Raw genomic sequence first — 24,276 nt, 5'->3', positions numbered from 1 at the left:
TGGGAACTTACACCCACTCTCTTTTGCTTCAGCACATTGACTAGAACTAGCTCATGTGTCATCTCACTGCAGGGACGGCTGGGAAATGTAGAAGAGTAGATGGGATATTTTAGTGAGTACCATTGTCTCTGTTAATTGCTTGGAGCATTTTTTGCTTACTTCCTCATTCTTAGCTTTGCTCTATTTAACAAACTTCTAACATGAAGGCTGCCAGTCAGTTGGGGTTCTCCTGAGATTTTTTGAGAAAAAAATGACACAAAACAAGTTTTGATCATTGGCTATTACACATAAACTAGCAGTGCCGAACGCTCTGCCAGAAGGAGCTTGAGAAATATTCAATTTGTTTTTGCCAAAGGAATCTGTGCTAAGAATTTTATAACTACGTTGTGATGTGGAGCTGGAGAACATGGAATATTCTTTGGATTCCTATGTGCGAATTAAGAATTTATTGCCTTTGAGCTCCAAATTCTAACTTCAGTATCTGCTCTGAGATAATAAGTGGAATTCCTTTTGGCATTTCTCCATTGCAGTAAGCATGATGTATAGTTTTCTCAGTAGAGGGCACTGAGGGGATATCTCAGGAGGAAAGGGTGTTTTCCATGGGAACACCCAGTAAGGCAGGCTACCTGCCTGCAAGTGCAGGTTTCATGCTACAAAAGCAGAGTAGTGACCGAGACTGTATAGCTCATATAGCTGGTAAAGCCCCAAATATTTACCATATAGCTCTTTAGAGAAAGCTTGATGATCCTTGTTCTAGACTATTAGTGGCAACAAACAAACAAACAAACAAAATAATAATAAAAGCCACCACAAAGCATCTATGTAAATAACTGATGTTATTCTACTAGTTTTTCTCTATAAATGTGGTATTTTCATGGTATTCTTTACTTTTTTATGTTAACACTTAAGTTTTTTTGATGAACATGTGTTGTATGAATAAACTCTCAAGAGTACAAATGTGGATTTCAAAATACCTCCCGCTCTGATCTAGGCTGCTGGATTTGTATTTGGCCTCTGTTTTACTTCTCTAACTCAAGAAAGCCAACAGGCATTCTTTGAAGGTATGGTTTTCTTTGCAATAAGTTACTAAATATCGTACCATTTTTCACTCATAAAAAGGAAAAAAGTTTGGCCTTCATAAAAGTAATATGGCCTTTTCATTTGTGAGTTTTGTAAAAACAAGCAAGATTTTAGAGCTATACTTAGATTATCTGTTTTCCTTCTTTTCCTGCTTAATTAAACTTTGGCTGTCACCTGCCTCTTTTCTTTACTTCACTCCTATTTTATTGGGATCAAGCTTGCTGGGCTCAGTAATAATGAATAGTATTGTTAATTCTGTTCCTCATTGAACTCTAAATTTTTATTGATATTCTATGGATATAAACACTATTGTGTTCTTTCTTCATAAAATATTGTTATAAAAATCATGAAAACCTTTTTTTTTTTAGATTTCATACAGCATTTTTAGCATTAATTCTCCTGCATATATTAATTTGCAAATATGGTGTAATTCTTACTGAAAAATGGATTCATTGTGGTAAATTACAATAGAAAACATTTAGCTTATTTTTAAACTTAAGATGCTTAATGAGGGGAAATACTCTGTGTGAATGGGATAATGTGTCAAGGAAAAATGTGTCTGGTCTTTTCTTTGCAGCCTCCTGATTTAAAAATAAATAAACTTTTTTCTCTATTTGGTTGCAGTGCCATTAGTTCAATAGTATATATTTAATGTTTTTAAACTTAACAGAATAATTTCTATTTTTTTTAAACCTCTCTAAAGAAAAGTTAACATTTAAAAATTATAAAGGTAAAATAAGTATGTCTTCACTGGCACATGGCATATATAGCTGTCAGATTTGTTTTTCAAATTGCTCATTAATGCAGTTAAAAAAAAAAGGTTCTTTAAGAAAAACTTGCATTGATAAGTACTGTATTCAAGGTTTGAGACAGTTAGACACTGAAGTTTATTCCCTAAAATGTCCCTGAGGTCCATGAGAGTAGGTTCCTTACCTGATTTTGCTTAGCACTGTATTACTAACACCTAGCTCACAGTAGGCTCTCAGTAACTATCTGTTGAATAAAAACTTTCTCCTCTGACTCTCCTACCCTCAACTCCTCAGGTACCTTGTCTCACCCCCTTATTCTCCAACCTCTCCCTTACTGGTTATTGCCCCTCAGCCAAATGAGCTTGATGATGAAGCAAAACTCCTCTGTTCACCCAGTCCATAGCCACCTACCCTCTGTCCTCTCTTGTTTTCCTTCATAGCTGAAGTATAAGGCCCTCCTAGAGAGATAATTGAAGTGGGAAGACAGTTATTTTGGCCTTGCAGAAGTTCCAGCTCCAACCTTTGCCAAAAGCTCTTATTTCTAGGGATGTAAAGACTTTTTCCCCAGCATCTAACTCATTCATACCTTCCTGAACCGAGAACCTTTATATGTAGAAACTATGTGCAGCTCTGCTTGGTATCAACTTTGAGCCCAGTCCTGCAATAAGGCTTGTCCTCCAAATAAATTCTGGCTGAGACAATTTTCAGGTATTAGACCTGCTCCAGTTTCAGTTAGGGATAAAACACAAGGTATGCAATTCTATATGGAGTGGTGATTGTGTGAAGAATTACTTGAATGCAATAAAAATAATTTTGAAAATATTTAAAAATAACTCTCCCCAACTACATATGTAGAGAGATAAATATATAGATATATAGATATATAGAGAGATATTTCAATAAAGAACACGAACTGTACAAAATGAGCATTGAAACTAAACAGAACCTTGGATAACTTCTAGGCCTTTATTCTGACTACATGCCATAGCAGAGTACAGTAATATTGTGGTAGTCCTTCATTTTTGTTATTTTTACCTTTTTTTTTTTTTTAAATTCGCATTTTAAAGCCCCTTAAAGCTCAGGAAAGAGTAAAATGCATTTCAAAATGATTTTAAGAGGCAATTGCTTTGTAATAAAGTAACACTCAAACAGTAACATGTTTATCCATATACCAGACTGAAAATTTGTATTCAGGTTACATGTCATAGCAGTGATCTAACCAGAGCAAACATTTTTATAAAATCATGACATAAATCATAATCATGACAACAAATGTCTACCCAGAATCAGAACTGCTGATGCCCCTTTCCTGCGGTTGCTACTGATGTATTAAATGTGTCAGATTTTACCACTGTAAGAATTTTCAGGAAATAAAACTAGCAGTATTAGGAAATGCCTTTACAATAAACGGTCAATAGCTTCCTTCTGTTAACACAAATCAGATATCTATTCCAGAAAGAATATAAACTTCAAGCAAGAACATTAAAAATATTGCAAACCAAGTATGGGGAGTAACTGTTTAATGCCAAGATACTAAACAGTTAATGTAATTACAATATTGATTTGATGATGAGGTAACAGTGTTCAATACTTGCATTTACACGATCAAAGTTTCAACTCACTTGCTGACCTATATTAATTACACTAAAAAGGAAAAACAAACTCAAAATGGATTATTTAGTGCTTTGGCAGGATCTGCTTTAATTTGAAAGAATAACTTCCAAGCAAAGCCGGACACACAAAAGTTCTCAATAAAAATCTAAAAATCCATTAGAGAAATCAACTAAGAAAATAAAAGCTTTATTGTATTGCACTATCTTTTAGGATATCACCAATTTTTAATGGTATAGGATTCACATGAAAGGCATTTAAGATACAGTGGAAAGCAAGGTGTGCCTAAACACAATGCATATACTGTGTGTGTATGAAATACACACTCTGGGCCACTAAATAAATCACATGAGCCCTTTTTAAGCTTTAATATTTTCAAGTGAAAAATCAGGGAAATGCTTGTGAAAGTCATCTCCCAGGATTACTGGACAGACGAGTTAGTTATTAAAACACTTTGTAAAGAAAATATTATAGATGTAAATTAATAGTGTTAAGTACTGTTATTCATTAATATTTTAATATAACGCGCATAAAACCCACCAATTCAAAAATAAAAATAGGTAGCTTTCCTGATTCTCTAATAGTTTAGAAATGGTTTTAAATGGGCTTTGCAATTCAATTAGTATCAGTTGACAAAGCTCTGGAGGAAATAATCTTTGAGGATAAGACTCATTATTTTCGAAGCAATGAAAGCTGAGTCATACTGTTTGTAACATGAAATTTATTTAAGGCCAGTATGATAATCTTGAAAGAAAATTATTCTTCTTTATCTCATAAAATCTAAAACTTAATTTTTAACCACATTTTTAATAAGATTCTTATTCTGTACCAGAAATGATAGTTCCTTAAAACCCAAGTTTTAAATACTTGCTTCTTTTCCGCCCATAAAACAGGTATCACGTTTACACATTATCAGTAACACACATCTTGGTGTAGAACATTTATTTATTTTTTCCATGAAACACTCAAACTTTAGGTCAGTGGGAAATAATTTTAATCAAAGAATTGTACATTTTCTTCCCACATATCCTGCCTTGTATTAGGAAATAACATTGTGATCCATTTCATAAGTAAAATATTATAAAATACTTACAGAAAAATATTAAAAATAACTCAAACACAAAAAGCAAGATGAAATAAGCTGTTTTTCCAGAAATCTCTATTCCAGTGCCCACAGCACACAAGAGAGTCAAAACAAATAAGTAACTAGCAGCCCCCTGATCACAAATTCCCAAAGAACTGGAGAAGGGGAAGAAATGGGAAGCAATGGTGGTGTGAAGGGGAGTGGATGTTAGCAGCACTGCTTCAATAACCAATCTGTTTTGAATGGAACGCCCTCTCTTATATGCAGTAAATTCTGAACAAGGGTAAACTTTAGGATATTCTGGAACTGAAATTAGAAAATACCCTGACAGTGGAAGTAGCTTTCTCACCTAAGTTTAAGAACAGCCTCTTTCTCCATGAACCACTGTTGTGAACAGAAGCCTGCTCTGACATCAAAAGCTGTCACAGTAGCCCTTCCATCTCTTTCATGAAGGCTTCATAAACATCATCCTTAGTTTGTACTGAGACAGGAACAGAAGGACCAGATTTGGGGGCTGCTTTGGCAAGAGGCACAGCCGAATCATCCTCTGACTTTCTCTGGGGAGCAGCAGTAGCCCCTTTATTCTCCCGACGTACTCTCAGTGCAGTGGGCACAAATCGAGTAATCTCTGCCTTGGGATTAGTGATCTGTGGCTTGGCACTGATGGTCGCTGTGGCTTTCTTCTCAATGGTGGCTGCACTTGTGTCATCTGCCTTGGGTCGCTGAATCAAGTTGGGTGGGGCACTCAAAACCCCCGGGTTCGGCAAGGGAGCTGGTGGGAAAAGTCCAGGTGGGGCAGGTCCAAGTGGAGGCACCAAAGGTGGGCGCATCATGCCAGGACGAGGTGGAGGGATACCTAAATGAAGAAGAAAACAAGCGGAATGAACATAAGAACTAATAAAATTTAACTATTATTAAAGATGTTTAAACACAGGTTGACAATTTTTAAAAAATGAACAACAATTTAAAGAAAATGAGCTGAACTCATGCTGCTTGCTATTTGAAACTCAGTAACATATTCTGATAGTAAGGAATATTTTATTACACAACAATATTCACTTTCAGTCGGTATCACTGTACTTAATGTTTTCTTCTTCTTTAAATAATGCCATACTTTAAAATATAAAGTAAAATTGACAACACCAACTGCTTTCAAATACTATTTCAAATCTGACAGTCCAAGATTCTAATCTAGCTGTACAGTGTGAATGTTATTAAGGCCAAGATCAGGAAGTATATCCCTATGCATTATTTACTTATTTCCACACTACTTTCCCTGCAAAAAAAAAAAAGTAACTCAATGGGCAGAAAATAAAATTTTAACCCTGATCATTAAATGGACATGGAATGAGAGAATGTAACTAATCACAATCTGTCATCATTACTGGAAAAGAATTCATGTCCTGTTGATGGCTCAGACATACAATCATATACCAAAAACTGCAGATTTTAATTTTCTTCAAATGCCACTTTTAAGATTGAATATAAAGTACAATATTTCATCAACTCTAAGATGCTATTGATTATGTAGACTCATAATTATTCTATGTACCACTGAGAAAGGAAAAAAGCCCAACCTGGGGCACTTAAAAGGAGACCTTCACACTAAACTGGGACATTCAGTGTAGTAAAGCAGAAATACACCGGACACATAAAACAAGTCCACAAGGAAACTTTGACACTGGGTAGAAGAAGGGGAAAAAATCCCCCATGATTTAAAACTAAGTCGGTTCTTGTGCAGATGAATGGAATGACTTCATAATTACAATTGTACTCCTAAAAAAGAATCTCCAATAGAGAATTCCATCCAAAGTGGTCTCTGGCTGAGAGAAGTCTCTCAAATGACAGGCAGAATGAAAGGCAAATACCCATTTGAACTCCACTTCAATCCAGGCCAATAGCAATTACAACCACCACTTGATTTCAGGATATAGAAATATGACAATATGTCTTAGAGCAAATAAAATACATAGTAAGTTTTTGTTACAAAAATCGAAAGCTTCACCTGGAGGTGCCGGGGGAGGTAGCCTTGGTGGAGGTCCCCGAGGAGGAGGGCCAGGAGGCAAACCTGGAGGTGGACCTGGGGGAGGGCCAGGGGGTCGGCCTGGTGGTGGTCCTGGAGGTAAAAGTCGGGGTAAAGGCCCTCGGAGTCCTGGCATTCCAGGTGGTCTCAGGAATGGAGGTGCTCCTGAAAAGAGAAAAATGATAAATTAATGTCAAATGAATATACATTAAGTAATAATTGTGGTACAGAGGTAACTCAAACATGGTTTGACTAGTCACTTTAACCTGAAATCAGACAACTTCAAAAACTCAGTGAAACGTGTGGAAATAGAATTTATTCAACAAATATCTGAGCACCAGAAAAAGGATATTGGGTTTGTTATGGATCATTTCTCTTTATTTCCCAGCACTGACAAAAAGCATACTAAATCACCGCTCTGTGGGGCTAGGCACATACGAACATGAGAAAAATTCTTAAATGGTTCCATTATAAGCTAAAAATGGAATATAAAGCAGAATGCTTTAAGAAACTCATTTAGATATATACAAGTACCACTGAGAATGACATAAGATACATAATTTTGCTTTGTGCCAATCAAAAAAGGATTAGCCTAACTGAAGAAAACTTAATTGGCTGACTGTAAAATGAAGGACTAAATTTATTAAATGCCAAGAAGTAAATAAACTTGTTATACTTTTAAGCTGAACACCTGCTGAATAGACTGATCACATTTGTGTCTCTAGAAGAACTACAACTATAAACACTAAAGATTATGCTGACATTCAACAATTCTTAACCTAAGAAGAACATGAGATAGTATTAACTGTGTCCTAGTCCCATCTGCTACCGATTTAGAACTGGGTCAACTTGTCATATTAAAAAGTAATATTTTTTACTGAGAAAAGTAAAGCCTCAGTTACATGTTCAAGTTTCTGCATACTATAATCAGAAATAAGAACTCTGAGAAAGTAAGAGCTTTGGAGAAAAATAGGTGGCTGACAGAAGAACTGCAAACAGTGCTTTAGGAATGAACTGCAAACAATGAGCTGCAAACAATTCTCCTTTGAGACTCCTCAATAGATTAGAGAATTCCACTAGGAAGAATGAGAAAACATCAGTAGTAATGATGCATGATGTTTTAAAAAATGACTTCATTCTAACCTCATTAAACTTAAATATTTATTCATATCATTTAAGTACTTACCTGGAGGTGGTCCAGGAGGAAGGCCTGTAGGTGGTCCAGGAGGCCGTAAAGGTGGAGCAGGTGGTGGTCCAAGAGGAGGTGGTCCAGGCATGGGAGGTGCTTGTATCTGAGAAGGAGGAACAGACTGTGGGGGTGCCTGCTGCTGTGAAGCAGCAGTAGATGTGCCATCAGAATGAGATTCTTCTTTATGCTGTTTTTGTGACTGCTTTTCTGCTTCAGAATCATCAGAATCATCATCATCATCATCCTCTGAAAATTCCTCTACTTCTCGTCCCTCCTCAGGGATTTCCTGACCTGAAAGAAATTTTAAACCAGGTAAATGGAGTTGATTCATTTTTTACAGCATGGAGAACAGCATTGACTGATGACAAATGCTCAGTAAATGCACTCTTAAAATTAATAACCAAATAGACTTCTTCAATAACACAATGAGATGTGGAAGAATCAAACAGTACTCTGCTCATGTACACTAGTGTAGCATAGAGCAATGAATCCAGGCTTTAGAACAAGACAGACCTTGATTTAAATGGCAGCTCAACCATTTACTAGCTGAGTATCAATCATTTACTATCTGTGTAACTTTGGGTGGCCTACCTACTGGCTCCAAACCTTAATTTTTATAAAACAAGGATTTATTACTTACTTCAGGGTTGCTGAGATACTAAATGGAAAAATATGTAAAGCAATTGGCACAAGGAAATACCAAACTGAGATTGACTATTTCCTCGCCTTACCTGCCATACGAAGCATCATGGCTTGAAGAGGAGTCAGCTCTTTCATGTTCTTCTTTTTCTTCCTTGATTTTCCAGGCATATCTGCGAATCGTACACTCAAACCTAAAGGGCCAGGGGAGGGAGGAAGAGGGTGGATTGGAATCCACAAAATTCAGTAAACGTTTACGAATAACAAACACTATAAGGTACTAGATATGATTGCTACCTACTACTTGGCAGAAGATAAGGGCAAGAAGAGACAGCCATATTAAATATAATAAATGAAGCATCAATTGATAAATATATGCTAGAGTGATTTAAGATTTATAAATTTTAAAAGCTTAAAGAATACCATTAACATCTTCATGACAATAAAATTGAATACCCAGATAAAAACAGACAATTTTCTAGAAAAATACAAATTACTAAAATTGGCAAAGGAAGTGAGTGATAAGTACAAAACATATAAAATTGAATTAGTGGTCAAAGATCTACTCTCTTAAAGGCAGCAAATAATTTTATGAGGAAATTCAGCCAATCATTAAGTTAAACAAATTTTCTGAAAAGGAGCATTGGAAAAGATGGAATGCTATGCAACTCACGAAGGTAGCATCACTCTGATACCAAACCAACCTACTGTCCAACATAAAATATAAGCAAATTTAACCCAATAGTGCTTTAAAAGAAAAATACATCATAAGTATGTAGGGTTGGTCCTAGAAATGCAAGATGTTTTAACATTAGAAATGCCAGTAATTCACTACAATAAAAAACTTAGAAAGAAAAATAAAATCCCAACAGATGCTTAAGAACTATTTATAATAAAAAATATAGAAAAACTCTTAGCAAACTAGAAATAGAAAGAAACCTCTTAACCTGACAAAGGTTGTCCATTAGACACTACCAAACATCATGCTTAATGGTGTACCATTAGAAGCATTCTTGGTAAACGTTGATAGGAGGAGAGTAGTTCCATGTGGGCAGAGCTTTAGTTTTGTTTACCCTCTATCCTTAGTGACTTGAAAAATGCGTTCATGTAGTAAAAACTCAATAAATATTAATTGAATAAATGAATATCAAAGCATAGTTGGGACAGCCATTTTCAGCACGTGTGCTGAAGAGTATATATAAGAAAAACCAGTTGGCAGAAAAAGAGGAAAACAAGGCAAAATACCACAGTTTTAGTGAAAAATGGAGCTGCTGTGGTTCTAATGGTTTTCTACTTTCTAGTACTAGTTCTTACCTAAGAGTCCTCTATACTTTTTCATTACCAGCTCTCTCTATCCACTCTTTTCAACTAGGTTTTGTTTGCAACCATGATTCTTAAGAACAAGCAGGAGAAAAACTTATCATTATAAATAAGTATTATATACTGATACATAGTAACACAGCACGGTAGTCTACAAAAGCAATCCCAAATGAATTTCAAAACTATTGAGGTTTGACAGAACTAGTGTACATTATGCACTGCCCAGCACCTATTGCGATGCTTAAAATTTTCCTAACAAATGTCATAACTACTTTTAAAGAGTACATATAAGTCAGTCTGAATTTGTAATAATCAAATAAATGCATAACATATATATGGATGCAATATGGTTCATGACTCCACTCACAGGTGTACCTGAGTTATAATTATGGTCCTGGTTCATGTAAGATACCATGATCACAGAAAATTCAAAGGGCTTTCAATGCAAATATTTAAAGAGACTTATTAAAAAATGACAATGACAATATAAATATGGTTTTCTCAATACAGTATATGGTTATTCTCCTTTCTTTCCTATGACGTACTCATGATAGCACGTTTTTATGCTTTTGAACAGTTTCTTTTTCCCAAAAGTGGACTTTATTATATAAATTGCATACAATGTTTAATTTTTTTCCTCATAAACATCCGTAAGTACTTACTATATCAAAAACTTTCAAAATTTTGAGATAAAGATGAATACAGCTATGATACCTCCTTCCAAAGAGCTCACAATTACTTTCATAGACTCACTAATAAATTAGGACCTCCAGCTTGTGTGCTATTTATTGATCAATAACTTGGAACTTTACCTGCACATACCTGATTTTTTTTCCTCATTGTTCTCTCTCTCATTATCATCACGGTGCACAAATTCATCCCCCTCACTTTCTCCATCTGATCGGTCAGTGTCACTGTCATCAGTACTGTCATCATGCTTATCTTGATCCATGTCCTCAGGATAGCCATCATCTTCACTGGTGCTGGAAACATCATCATCATGACCCCGTTGAGCTAAAAAGGGGGGAGGGAGCGTGGAACAAGTAACAGGTTGTATCCTCTACTATACGGCACCCAGAAATGCAGAAAATTATGCTCACTACTTAACTCAGAACATAACAACTTAATTGTTTCAAAAAATTCTGTTACATTATGTCTGCTATTCATATAGTCTGACAATATTTCCATTTGGCAATAGTTTTAAATACTTTTTTTTGGTAATATAAAAATTTTTTTTTAAAAAAGGTTCAAATTTGAGAGCATTTTCTATTTGCAAACGATTATATATACACACACACAATCAGTGACTGAATACAATGACGTACTGGTCTGATGGACCATAAAGCTGAAAGGGAAACAGGTATTCAAGTCTTAAGGGACTGGTAGTAAAAAATGACATCTCTAAGAAATATCCAATTTAAAACCCAATAAGTACTTCTATACTTCCTTATGTGTGATGCTTCTACTTGGGTAGATTCTATGATTTAACCATCTGTATGTAGATTAGTATATTCATGGTATCCTCATTAACTTCCTAAGTTCTGAGGGTGGTGAACAACATGTTAAACAGGGTTAACATAAAAATGACAATGAAAAGTTTACAAGAACAAAAAGAACAGTCCCTTCTTACCAAGTTCAGGACTATATAACATGTCTTCATCTCGCCTACGAGGGGGAAGATCTAGGGCAAAGCCCACTTTACGGCCATACATCTGCAGGACTTGAGGAGGAGGTGGACCAGGGGGAGGGCCAGGAGGTTTTCTGCCAGGGGGCAAACGTGGAACACCGTGTCCGAGAAGAGGAAGTATAGAGACTGCTCGAGTTGGAGGACTGTAAAGAAAATTTTACAGTAATTGCATAACAGTAATAAGATATTAACTTCCCTTTCTAAACAATTTTCAAGAGATTTCTTATTTCACATTTAATCAAATGTCCCACTGCTCACATCCACATTGTCTTTTATTTCCCACTGCATTAATTTTGGCACCGGACACTCAAAAGTTTCTTTCAATAAACGCTCTCTGATTATGACATTGCTTCCTTACCCATAGGCTGAGGTTTTCTTAAGGATGGAGGGTGGCTGGGCACCAGGAAGTGGAATGTCCTGGATTAAGATGTTGGAAGGAGCATGCGGCATATCTGGCAAAGGAATACTCTCCACTTCCACATGCTGAGCATTCTGAAACAAAGAGAACCTTTCAATAGTATGATAAAAAAATAATCCACAAACCCAATACTAAAAATTCCATGTCAGCTATTTTATAAAGTGGATTTCCTTTCCAACTAACAAATATCACACACACAAAAACAAGAATAGAAAGCGTCAAGTCAATACTTCAAAGACTGTCAAAGAATTAAAAGAAACCTTTATCTCCTCTTCTAAAAGAACCCAAACCCAGCTGTTTTCTTCTCCTGTTATTATCAGTTGATTCCTTTTGGATTTCATTTGAAACGGGTGCTGTTCAGACATGTCCAACTGTCAAAAGGATCTAGCACCAAAGCTACCCTATTTCATATTCTGGATGACAGAAGAATAAAACACATCAACTAATAGTAAATATCTAGGAGTAGAGCTTGAGCTTTAAAATTAATCTGCCTTTATTGAATTTCTGCTGTATATTAGCTGTACAATACTAAGCAAGTCACCTTAAGTTGTATTATCTGTAAAAGGGGACTCATACTACCTACTTTACAAGAATTAGACCATTTAGGTTTTTTTCCCATTCTTATTTTGAGGTAACATTTAAAATGAAATGCACAAATTCAAAGAGTTCTGACAAATGCATATACTTTATACTCCTTCCCAATCAATCCCTAACACCATTCCAAGGCAACCACTGTTACAGTTTTTTTCCTCCATATATTAGTTATGCCTGTTCTTGAATTTCATATAAATGGAATCAAAATAAAAGAAGTTCAGCATGTTTTTGAGATTTATCCATGTTTCTTCTTTTTTTTTAGCACATGTTGTCTTGAGAATTAGTAGATCATTGCTTTTATTGCCAAGTAGTATTCCATTGTATAAACAAACTACATTTTAATTATACGCTATCCTATTAATGGACACCTGAGTCGTTTCCATTTTTTGGCTATTACTGTGTTGACAGATACATTAATTTCTCCTGTGTAAATACAGAGGATTCGATTTGTTGGCTCATAGGGTAATTGTATGCTCAGTTTTATAAAAGCAAATCTAAGTGTAACATTTTAGTTTATCTCTCAAAAGAAACTTGATTACCTTGACAGCATCAAAATATTGGCTAAGTTGAGCCCTCTTCTGTTCATATTCTACTTCTAGCTTTCTCAATTCTTTGTAAATATCTGGATTCTCTTTTTCATACAGTCGTAGAATACGTTCAAAGGTTTCACGCAGCTTTTTACGTTTGTCTTTCAGTACTTTCTCATTTAACTGTGGCTGCTGCACTGGGTTAAACTCTGAGAGAAAAAGCAGATTATGGAATTAAACACAAAAGGCCACTTCATTTAGGTATCAATAGGAGATATAATTTAATGAAAACCTTCTTATATGCTAACATTTTTTAAAGACATACTCTTTTGAATTTTATTCACAGGAACTACAATAGATACTTAATAAAATTCCACCTCTTTTAGATGGCCATAAATTTACTTTCTTTTCTCAGAAGTGTCACCTCATCAACTGACTTTCATCTTCATTGTAGTAAAAATCATTCATTCCTCTACAGAAAACCTGGTAAAGTTTCTGTCAGACAGATGTGGGTTTACATATTACACTGGTTCTGTCATTTAATTCTGAGATGTTGGGCAATTTACTTGAATTCTTTAGTCTTTAGCTTCCTCATCTGGAAAATGGGGACATAAACTGCATTACAACAAAGCTCTGATGATAAATTGGGATTACAAATAAAATATCCATGGTGTTTGGCTAGCTATAATACAACCTTTTCTCTCCCCAACTGATCATGACAATATAGGGCTTAATTTCAGGTCCTCTGCCCCAAGAGGGATTAGCACAAGACCCCACAGACTACACAGTCAATTAAATACCTCCATTCTCCTTTTTAGTGAGTGGCTCAGAATTGGCACATGACCCAAATTGGGACCAGATCTTCTCTGAAATTTTAAATGTAGATGTGGGAAAGAGAAGCTCCCAGATTTTTTTTTTCAAAGCAGGTATAAAACAAACAGAGCTGTCTATGGCCTTTTCTCCCAACCACTACCACTCCACACATGTATTTCTACCTTCCATCCCAAAGGAGAAGTTCACCAGCAGTATAATGAATGAAGCTAACTGACAGCAGACTAGACAGACAGACAGTACTAGTGATGATGTCTGGGTTTTCAAGGCCAGCTTCCCTCAGGGATTTCTCAATTATGAAAACCAATGCATACTTTTTTCTGCTTTAACTACTCTGCATTGAGTTTTAGAAATTATAACTACAGCCCTGATGAACAGTGTTTCCTTCTCCCTTTTCTTGAGGAATAACAAGTTTAATTATATCTCCCTTAAATCCTATCAACCTTCAGATTTATTCAAATCCAGAAGATATGTATATTCTTACACCATACTATTCCTAGTGTGATTGATAAAAGTGCTGAATATCCCAGTTTTTATCCCAGCTTTGTCACGACGTAGTAGTGTGATCTTGAGAAAGGTATGTGATCTCTCTGTGGCCAAGTGTCCTCACTTGTAAAATAGGGACAATACACCTACCCTAAAAAGTTGTGAGGATTATACGACATGTGGGAAAAAACTGGTACATAAAGGTAAGTGCTCAATAAACTTGTTATTACCACTATCTTCTTTTAAAACAACACATAAAAATTTTGGGTTATTTAATAGGGAATTCTCTGATACCCTAAGAAGAGTAAAAGTCCCTACTGATATTTAAACCAAAGGCAACAAGTGGAATCAGTTACAGCAGAACTAGGAAAGATTTGAGACCCTGTAGTCTGACCCAGAACTTTTGCCTAGGCTAGCTGCACCGGCTTTCCCACATTATTTCAGAAAACTTGTAATACCATAACCCCACACAAATGGATTTTTTTAAACCTCATTTAATGCATTTAATGAGGAATTTCACTGTACCTTTTTCATTTACCACTTGTATTTTGGGGCAAACCACTGAACTTACAAAGATCACATTAAAATGCAATAAAAAAAAGGTGGCAAGGCATAGAAGACAGAATTGGCAAAAACTTGACAGCTGAAAAGCATATGGGAGTTAACTAGACTATATTTTATTTTTCATATGTTTGAAAACTTCTATTAAAAAAAGAATAAAGAAGGCTGGCTGGTTAGCTCAGTTGATAAGAGCACCGCCTTGTAACACCAAGATCAAGGCTTCAGATCTCCTTACCGGCCAGCCGCCAAAAAAACCCCAACAAAAACAAACGAAAAAAATAAAATCTCTTCATCTTCTAATACAAGAGAAAGAGTATCTATGGGTTGGGATAAAATTTCCAGTGGCAGCATTGATGATTCTCAAACAACTTATCAGTAATGAAAGATAACATGCAGCTATCTCATATGATTCCAGTTATGACAAAGCACTTATACTGAAGATGCATATGAAGAGACTGTATAAAATTATTCCATGAAATGCAAAAAAGGAAGGGAAGAGAAATTCTAGTATGTATTTTACTTAGTTTGACGTTGCGTTTGACAATTTCTTCTACATCCTCACTAAATGGTCAAATACCTTTTTGGAACTTCTCATTGGAAAATGGGAAATTGCCTTATATTTGTGTAGGCCTAATATTTAGATTTACATGGTAGCTGCAACATTAAAAAACAAAAGAAGACAAACAAAAAATCCCAAGGTGATTTGATAAACGAGATTTCAGTGTTCTCTTGAAAAATGAGCTGGTCAAAGTGGGCTTTTGTTACCTCACAACAATTAGCTAGAGTTAAATAGCTATTCTAGTATATGAAATCTCCAGTTGCAATAGCCCTCACCATTCTATTTTGTCCCCCTGACAACTAAAACTATATCCAAGCGTCAAATGCCATCATACTATTCTTTCTCTCTTTTTTCTTTGGCATTTGGCTGGTACAGGAACCCCAACCCATGACCTTGGTGTTATAAGGCTGTGCTTCTTTTTCTTAAGTCTATGCTGCTTCACTCATTATCTGCCAGCTTATCTCTGTGTATTGCACTGTTACAGCTGTTATAATATCTATCCTTTTTATAAATTCTTACCCATTTCATCCAATTTTTCCATGTCCCGGATAATCTGTTTGGGGTCCTTCATCTTCAGAACTGCAGCTCGTACCATCATGCGCTGTTTCTTGTTCTTAGAAAAATAAAAGAACAGAATGTCAAGAAGCTGGACACTCATGAGTTTTTATTTCAGTTTGTTTAAAAAATCTATTTACACTGAATTTTGAACTTCTCCTTGCTTTCTAATCACTTATTTCAACCACCAGAAAGAGCTATGTAATTTCTTTGCTCTTGAACATGTTTAGACTTTAGTCAAAAAGATAAAGAAATGTTATTTATTAGATTGCTTTCTTAGGAAAGTATTTCTTTGAACCTTGTGAGAGCTTTAGTAGTTACTCAGGAAAAAAAAAACTTTTAAGTTTTTTTAAAAGAGAAAGGTTGCAGCTAAATTCTAAGATTATACATTAGAATAGAGAAAAGTTTTTCAGGATTTAATGCTAAACAAAAAAACCAAAACCACACAATTGAAAATTATTAAAAATCTGAGTTCCCTTAATGTGTCAAAGCATGATAATAAAAAGTAAATCCTTTCTTATTCTCTTGAAGTACTTTGCCACAAACTCAATAGCTAACTAATCAAAAAAATAGCTAACTAGTATACAAAGCTATCTAGCATCACATTTACTTCCATTCACTAATTCAGTAGCTCTTAACAAAGCAGTTATGTTTTAATAAACAACAAAAAAGAATTATTTTCGGAAGTATTTTTTAACTCACTGTAATTAAATAAACAATGTCATTATAACCCAGCATGAGCTTATCAAAGTTACTTTAGCCCAGTTTCTAAGTACAGTAAATTTTGGCTTAGTAAATTTTATATTTTTTGCAACAAGCATAAAGCATATTCTCTGGCAAATAATTAAAAATGTTATTTTGAAATCCACTAATCTCAAATAATAAGATGTGCCAAACAATACTTATACAGGATGTCTCTGAAATCATACCTTCTTTAATTCTCTCTTCCGGGCTTCCTTTCCTTAAAAGAGAGGGGGGAGAGATAATAAAACTTACAAATCTTACAAGTTGAACATTAACATTTTCTCCAATTTAACAGAGACAATTGTTTACTTCAGAGGCTGTCCTATGCATTGTAGGATATTACACAGCATCCTTGGTTTCTACCCCTGAGATTCCAGTAGCACCTTCTAATCATGACAACAAGAAATGTCAAGATGTATTTGATTTAAGTTTCTTAAAAAATAAATCTGCAGAAAAAAGATACTATAAAATACTAAATAAGAGCTTGCAAAACTAATTTGTTCAAAATTCCAAATACACAAAAGAAACTTTAAGCCAATTCTACTTTGTAATCAATCAAATTTGAAAAATGAAGTATGGGTACTAATTTCTTTGCATGTTTAAATTTTTAATCATGTGCCCACAAGAACACTGGATAACTTTATACAATTTACTCCTCCTATCACTGCTGATCTTATAATTAAGCCACAGTGAAACAGATTCTCTAATATTTGGAATTTGTAACACTTCTTTATTTCGTCATCCCGCACTAATGGACACTTACGGGCTTGGTCTGTGGGGTTCATGAATTTTCCACTCTTGGTGGATGATGTAGATCTTCGTCCCATGTTGATAATCTGTATGGTTTACTTGTTCATTAAGGTAAAAAAAAAAAAAAAAAAAAACCTGTGAAGACAAAGAAATAGCTTATTTCCCTTATATTTATAACATTTCTTCTTTTTTAGAGTCCCTACCATTCTCTGAAAAGAAACATTCCTTTGATTATGAACTTTGTGAAACCTGGTTCTGTCCTTAGTTTTGACTTTATAGTGTCCAAGAAAGATGGCTTCAACTTTCTTGACTATGAAAATATTAGATCTCTATTATTGTTTAAAAGATCACTTTGAATATCACTAAATCATCAATTCAATTTTTTTTCTCATGGTTCACAGCATTGATTCTGTCAACTAAAAAAAATCAACTACAAAATGCTTTGATAATATAGCTAAAACCATGAACATGAGAAGCCACTGTTAGTCCTTTTTCTGCATCTTCCGTTTAGTTACATGTCTGGTAAAAGAATAAAAAGGGAATGGGGTAATGGATCTGGGCTCAAAGACAAATACCTTGTCCTTGCCACAATGGTTTCTCTAGGAAAATAAGCTGTACATTCCCGACATCTCTGAGACAGTAAAAACTCAGTAACTTAAACATGTTTAATTCAGATTTAGTTCTAATTCAGATATTATTCTTGTCTCTCAAGTAAGAGTTTAAAACATAACTAAAAATGCAAGTATTCAAAATTAATATTAAGAGAGCTCCCAGAAACTTCAATTTGATTAAGATACACAATTTCTTTACTAGTACCTCCTTGATTCCTGATTTGTAATTTTTAAGGTAATGGAAAGGAATAATTGTGTTTGAGGGAAAGTATTTTGTATGTGAAAACTTTTATTAACCTCATACACTACAAGTTGAGCATCCCTAATCCAAAAGTCCAAAATCTGAAAAGCTCTGAAATCCAAAACTTTTTGAGCCCCCTCAGTATTCCGGTAATGTTTAGTTACCTTGAACACCATTATTTTTTCGCTGTATTAGCGGTATGTCATATTTTTTTTTACTGTTAAATACTTAAGTGTGAATAAGTGTAAGAAAACTATTGTTTATCAGTAGCACATAAATTCAGAATCAGTAATGATGGTGACGCCAAACGAAACTGTCCATGTACGCGGCTGACATAGTGACATCTCTGCTTTCTGATGACTTCATGCACTTTGAAGCCCAAATTCAGAAATATTGTATAATTACCTTCAGGGTATGTGTACAAGGCATGTATATGCAACATACATGAATTTCGTGTTTAGACTTGGGTCTCATGCCCACGACAACTCATTATGTATATATGCAAGTATTCCAAAATCCGAAATCCGAAACACTTCTGGTTCCAAACATTTCGGATAAGGAACACTCAACCTGTACTACATTCATTTCTTCCTCTTATTCCAAAGAAATGAGGTTTAACTTTTTGAAACTTAGTCCTTCCAGTAATAAAGGTTCACGAATTTGCTTCTTGTGAAAGCAGACGCTTTTAAAGGGTGGTAAAGAAGATCGTGACGGAAACTTTTGGTAGACCATGCAATAATACCTTCCCTTCTCCCTTTTATGAAGATTTTGTCAGACCAGTTTATTACAGTTAATGCCTCTTTCACCAAGTGTTCAACTGCCCTGATTTCTGCTAGATGTTTCAGAGCTGTTCCAGTGGCAACTATTTTACCCAGCCAAGTATTTCCTTCTGGGGTGGGAAGGGAAGGGAAGCAGGAGACAGGAACGGGCGAGAACAAGCAAAATCAAGCTGTCATATCTTTGACTGCCTGTATATTTTATGCTTTCCTTTCTCAACTATCCTCAGGGTCACGTTTTGACACCCTTCCCTCCCCAAACAACTAAAACAGAGAACAGATACGAATTACAGAAAATTTTTACAGAAGACACTGGAGTCTCACTCTACACAAACTACTTTGTCTAAAAGCAGAGGCGATCGGGAAATCACGCCAAAAAACCGTAACGAACTCTAAATAACTAAAAAGGCTACAATGGGATGGGGTCCAGGTCACCAAAAGGAGGACAGCAGCAGCAACTGTCGAAACCATAGCGACGGTTGATCCGGACTCGAGGTACGAGACGTCAAACCTAAGGCAACCGGTCAACGTGCATAGGAAGCGGCGCTAACCGACCTGGGAGAAGTCAGCCGCGTAGCCGCCGGACGCCCAGGGATCCCCCAGTCCGCGAGCAGGGAGACCCCAATCGGTAGAGGAAGAGCGGGGCAAAGGGGCCTGGTGTCCCCCGAGGCAACCGCGCAGGCAACCCGGAAAGGGAGGGGAGAGATGAAGAAGCGGAGTAAAGCAATCCTGTACACTCACGCTTCTGCTGGGCTCCCAAGATTGCGAGAAGCGGGGAAGGGACGATTTCCGGCCTCTTTTACTTTGTAGGGGCCTTCACCTCTACCTTTCGGTCAACCACCAAGCCACCGCCATCTTGAAACCTCGCGCCCCTCGCCATCTTTACGTCACTTCCTATTCTCCCTACCCGCCCCCTCCCCTGCCGACGATTGCTTAGCGTTGCTCTGTCCTGGAATCATAGTGTACCCAAGAACTCTATGACCAGAGTCTCTTCCGCTCCCATACGATATCCAATTGGTTGGTTCTTACCTAAGAGCCCGCCTTATTACGTAATAATGACTCATGTCGATTGACACTTATGTCGCCCAATAGGAATAAGAAAAAGGAAGCTGATATGTGATTGGCTAACTGACCTGTCTGTCGGGCCGGAGGCATTCTGACCTAATTTCCGGGAGCTGCGTTTGTTGAGTCGCCGGAGACAAGAACCGGTTTTCGTTGTTTCTGTCTGCTGGGCTTGTGTTAGTTTTTGGATTTTCATGTTTCTTACGACTTAAGCGGGCGTGATCCTTTGTGAGTGTCTCCGTTTGAAAACAAGTCCCCTAATAACACTTGCCACTGTGTTTAATGCGCTTTGCGAGCATCAGGTTATACCCTGTGGGGCGTCTGGTGCATCTGGAAATTTAAGAGTAGGTCGTAGACACACAGAACGTTTGCAGACCTGAACGGATAAATCAGTGCCCCTGTTAGGGTCCCGAATTACTAATCTACAGGAGTAGATTTTTGAGGAGGAAACGTAGGGATACATATGCAGTCAGTTTTAAATTTACTAGTGGTGAGGTTCATCTATATTGGCTCTATTCTCAACTGGTCATTTCACCAGCCAAAAGTCTTCTATGACGTCGCTAAACTTACGGGATTATTCACTTATCTCTAGTCTTCGTTCTATCCTTCCCTTTTATCCCTTCTTTCCTGAAGATTCCTTCCCCATCTTTTCCCCTTAAAGGTAAGTTTTAAAATTTTCAAAATTCTGTCTTAAAGGACACGCTTGGTTATTTCTGATCTTAATCTGAGTAGCCCTTATAGGAAAATAAGTTGGAAATAGGCCAGTTCTTACTATCAATTATTAATATTTAAAAATATTGGCGGAGATACTTAATAATTTTTAGTAGAATATTTAAATGTGACTAATGGTATAAGGTCGGTCCCATACCTAAACTAACGTTTGTCTTAGTAAATTCTTGATTTGATTTTAGACTGAATTTCAGTCTCAGAAAGAGCAATAGTAAGATCGTGTAGGTTAAAGCTTATAAACCAGGTGATAAAAAATAAAATAAGATTTGATTTTGAAGGTGAACTATATTATGTTTTACAACTAATTTAAACAAGCAATGAGAAAAAATATGTTTGAAAAATTAAAGTCTTTCATCTAGCTAATTAAAATTTTGAGGTATGCTGAGCATTTCCTATTTCAAGATGTTTCTTGTACTTGGATGCAAGAATCAACTATAACAAACACACTCTCACATCAACAGCATATTAGTAATGTTGTAAGTAGACCTTAAAAGACTCGCAATAGAAATTATTTATTGATGAAGGATTTAGAAAACAAACACATCTGCAGAGATTCAACTGAACCATTAGGCCTACATAACCTCTGGATTTTTCTGAAATCAGATAATTAGTGAAATGGGCCACTGAATGCTTTATGAAGCAATGGCAGCCACCTTCTTTCTACTAGTATTGAAAATGAAATTATATTCCCTTTTTTTCTGAAAATTCATAATGTAATAAATTATGACTTTCCATTAAATGACAAATTCTTAGAGTAGTGACTTTTCTGCATTCCTAATGCATTTTATGCACGTATCGCTGGGGCTTGCTTGCTTGTTTTTTAAATGTTCCAGAGTGTTCAGACATTCACTTTAGTGATATTTAATCATCACAGTTGGTCATTGTTGATTGCAATTATAGAAACAGAACCTTTATCTTTTTAGTTTTAACGTTTATCTTTTTTTAATTCACCCAGATTAAACTGTGTAATTAGTAGAAGTTTACAGACCCATTGCCTCCTTTCATCATTGAAGGAAATTGTTACAAACCATTTTTCAGTCTCTTCCAGTTTGTAGAAAACTGGATTTCATCTGATGGTCAAAAATATGGTAGTATCTCTACTCCAGTTGAAGGCCCAGGGTTTGTATCTAGGCAGAAGTTACTAAATGATGTTCAGAATTTTGAACTAAATGATGTTTGAAAATAGTGGTAGAAATGAAGTTCTTTGCATTCAATATAAATTTTAAGGATTTTGACTGGAAATTAGAAAGGGAAAAGGTAATCCCTGCACCTGCTACTGTTGAATAGCATTTATTTTAATGTTGATCTGGTAGGGCAGGGTGAGAAAACATTCTAGCATATAATCTTTTACTCACAGGGTCTAGCACCAACTGATACAAGCATTCATCATTGATCAAATCTCGAGTCATCTAGTTTTAACACTTCCAATTCCCCTTCCAAATTGTTTACCCTTTTTATGTCCATACTGGAAATGTATGGAAAATGAACTTAATCCTAGAAGCAAACACTGTTATTGAGAGGGAAGCCAAAAAATATCCTAGTGGCAAATAAAGTGGCTGTTCATTTCGTTTGGCATTTCACTGTGTTGGTGACCTCAGTAATGGCATCGTGATATTTCTCTGAGGCTGACTTGAACTCCACCAGATGCTTCTCATAACTTTTGATGGCTGCTTCAAGCTGTGTTTTCTCTACTGCCCCCAGGATGGCACGGAAGATCATATCTATGCCAAGGCCAAGAACAGCAACTCCAATACTACCAAGGAGAGAAGCACCAATTTGAGCTAACACGGTGACCAACTTGTTAATTATGCCAGCTGTGACATTTGAGCCCACAAGTTTAACAGCCACTGCACTGGCTGCAGATGTAGCTTCTCCCAGGATTATGGAAATAACCTTTTGTACTATTGCAATTTTCTCTGTTTCCCTTTCTTTAATATCCTGAAGTTTTCGATAAAGGGTTGGTTCCAGTTTATCTTTTAGTGCTTCATCCACCTTTTGCAATTCCTTCTGGATTTTCATTATGGCCTGGATGATGATATCACAGTTTTCTTTAATGGTCCCATCTCTTTTCATCTCAATGGAGGCCAGGCTGCACCCCAAGTGCATGTTCAGGACCCCAGTCAGCTTATTGGTGGCATGGAAACTGTCAGATAAGCAGTCGAGGAGCTGCTGGTGAAGACGGTTTACTTCCTGCCGCCTCCTCGGGTTGTCTGGGTAAAGGAAGTCACTTTGAGCCATATTTCAAATATGATCTCTGAAAAATAAAATAGTAAATCTTCACTAAAAGTCTTGAAGAATATCTGCTACTGCACAGATCTGATTAGGCAGTCTTTTACTTGATGCCTAGCAGAATAACAAATATGCTATCTAAGGAATTTCTCAGAAAACTCAACAGGTACTTAAGCAATTATTTTTATGAACCTGGAATCAGTGTATAGAAAATGTGGGTAACAGAATACAACCCAATGATACATAAATTTAAGGCATTTGATTTTGTGGTGGTAAGAAATTCTAGATAGAAAATATTCATGTTTATCAAGCATCTGGTTATTAATAAACATACTTATTTCCAGGTAATATTTAATAACTTTTTCAAAACAGACCCCAAATTAAAATGGTTACGTCTTGGTTATCAGTGCGAAACAGATCCAAGTTTGAAATGGTTAGCTCTTGATTAGTGATAGTCCTTAATTTTTCCAGCCCTTAGTCACCACATTGAATATACCTACCAGATTGATTTCTCTAATATTTGGAGTTAAATTTGTAGTCAGGGGCAGTAGAATATTAATATCTCTGAGTTTGCAGGGCTATTAATATAAAGTTTTATGTTTATATACTTGGTTATATTAAAATACTCAAATCACTTTGTATCTCTTTACAGGCAAATTGTTTTCTAAATCTAAGGAACATCCAAAGGCAACATACATATAACATTAGAATCTTTTAAAAAATTCTTTGTGATAAGAGTATATATTCAAGACTGGATTAATATTTTATTTGGAGAAAAGTGAACACTGTACAGGGGATAGTGCAGTTATGACTATCTCTGGGATTCTCCATTTGCAAAGTTCATAAATTATTTAGAAAGATCTATAATTGTGCTTGACCATTATTAAGATAAACTGGAGTTAGTGTGAGAAAGAAGATAATGCCATTTTACAAAAGTTCTAAAGAACAAATAGTGAGAGTACACCATAGAATAAGATAGACCTGTTAGGAGAATTCTTGTGTTTGCACTTTTGGCTCACAGTATCATTTAGAAAAAAAAAGGAACAAGCATGTTCTTCTGAGCTTATGTGGGTTTGAGCCTGTATCAATATGTTACTCAGTGTGCATACCCTGAGTAGGCTTCCTGTGTGCCTGGAACTTTTAATTTTCTATTAAACTCTTGGGAGGGAATAAAGAGAAAATGGAGTCCTTTGTCTATATCCATGCGGGATCTGGCACATT

At 35.9% G+C, this 24,276-nt stretch overlaps 2 protein-coding genes across 2 annotated transcripts; both read right to left on the bottom strand.

Annotated features, from left to right (window-relative positions):
* Nucleotides 1–2,796: 2,796 nt before the first annotated feature.
* Nucleotides 2,797–19,922, bottom strand: WBP11 (WW domain binding protein 11). Its single transcript, XM_063075717.1, has 12 exons — nucleotides 19,777–19,922; nucleotides 17,421–17,542; nucleotides 16,843–16,874; nucleotides 15,878–15,971; nucleotides 12,934–13,130; nucleotides 11,741–11,874; nucleotides 11,326–11,525; nucleotides 10,518–10,709; nucleotides 8,468–8,569; nucleotides 7,734–8,027; nucleotides 6,530–6,712; nucleotides 2,797–5,380 (listed from the first exon to the last, which is right to left on the bottom strand). The coding sequence occupies exons 2-12, from the start codon at nucleotides 17,482–17,484 to the stop codon at nucleotides 4,947–4,949; spliced, it is 1,926 nt and encodes a 641-aa protein (XP_062931787.1). The 5' UTR covers nucleotides 17,485–17,542; nucleotides 19,777–19,922; the 3' UTR covers nucleotides 2,797–4,946.
* Nucleotides 19,923–22,386: 2,464 nt separating this feature from the next.
* On the bottom strand, nucleotides 22,387–23,064 carry SMCO3 (single-pass membrane protein with coiled-coil domains 3). Its single transcript, XM_063115812.1, has one exon. It carries the CDS (start codon nucleotides 23,062–23,064, stop codon nucleotides 22,387–22,389), a length of 678 nt encoding a protein of 225 aa, XP_062971882.1.
* Nucleotides 23,065–24,276: the final 1,212 nt, after the last annotated feature.

The sequence above is a fragment of the Cynocephalus volans genome, chromosome 12, assembly GCF_027409185.1.
Source record: "Cynocephalus volans isolate mCynVol1 chromosome 12, mCynVol1.pri, whole genome shotgun sequence".
Lineage (NCBI taxonomy): Eukaryota > Metazoa > Chordata > Mammalia > Dermoptera > Cynocephalidae > Cynocephalus > Cynocephalus volans.
The sequence above is the reverse complement of the archived record's forward strand: the minus strand, read 5'-3'. Positions and strand labels throughout refer to the sequence as shown.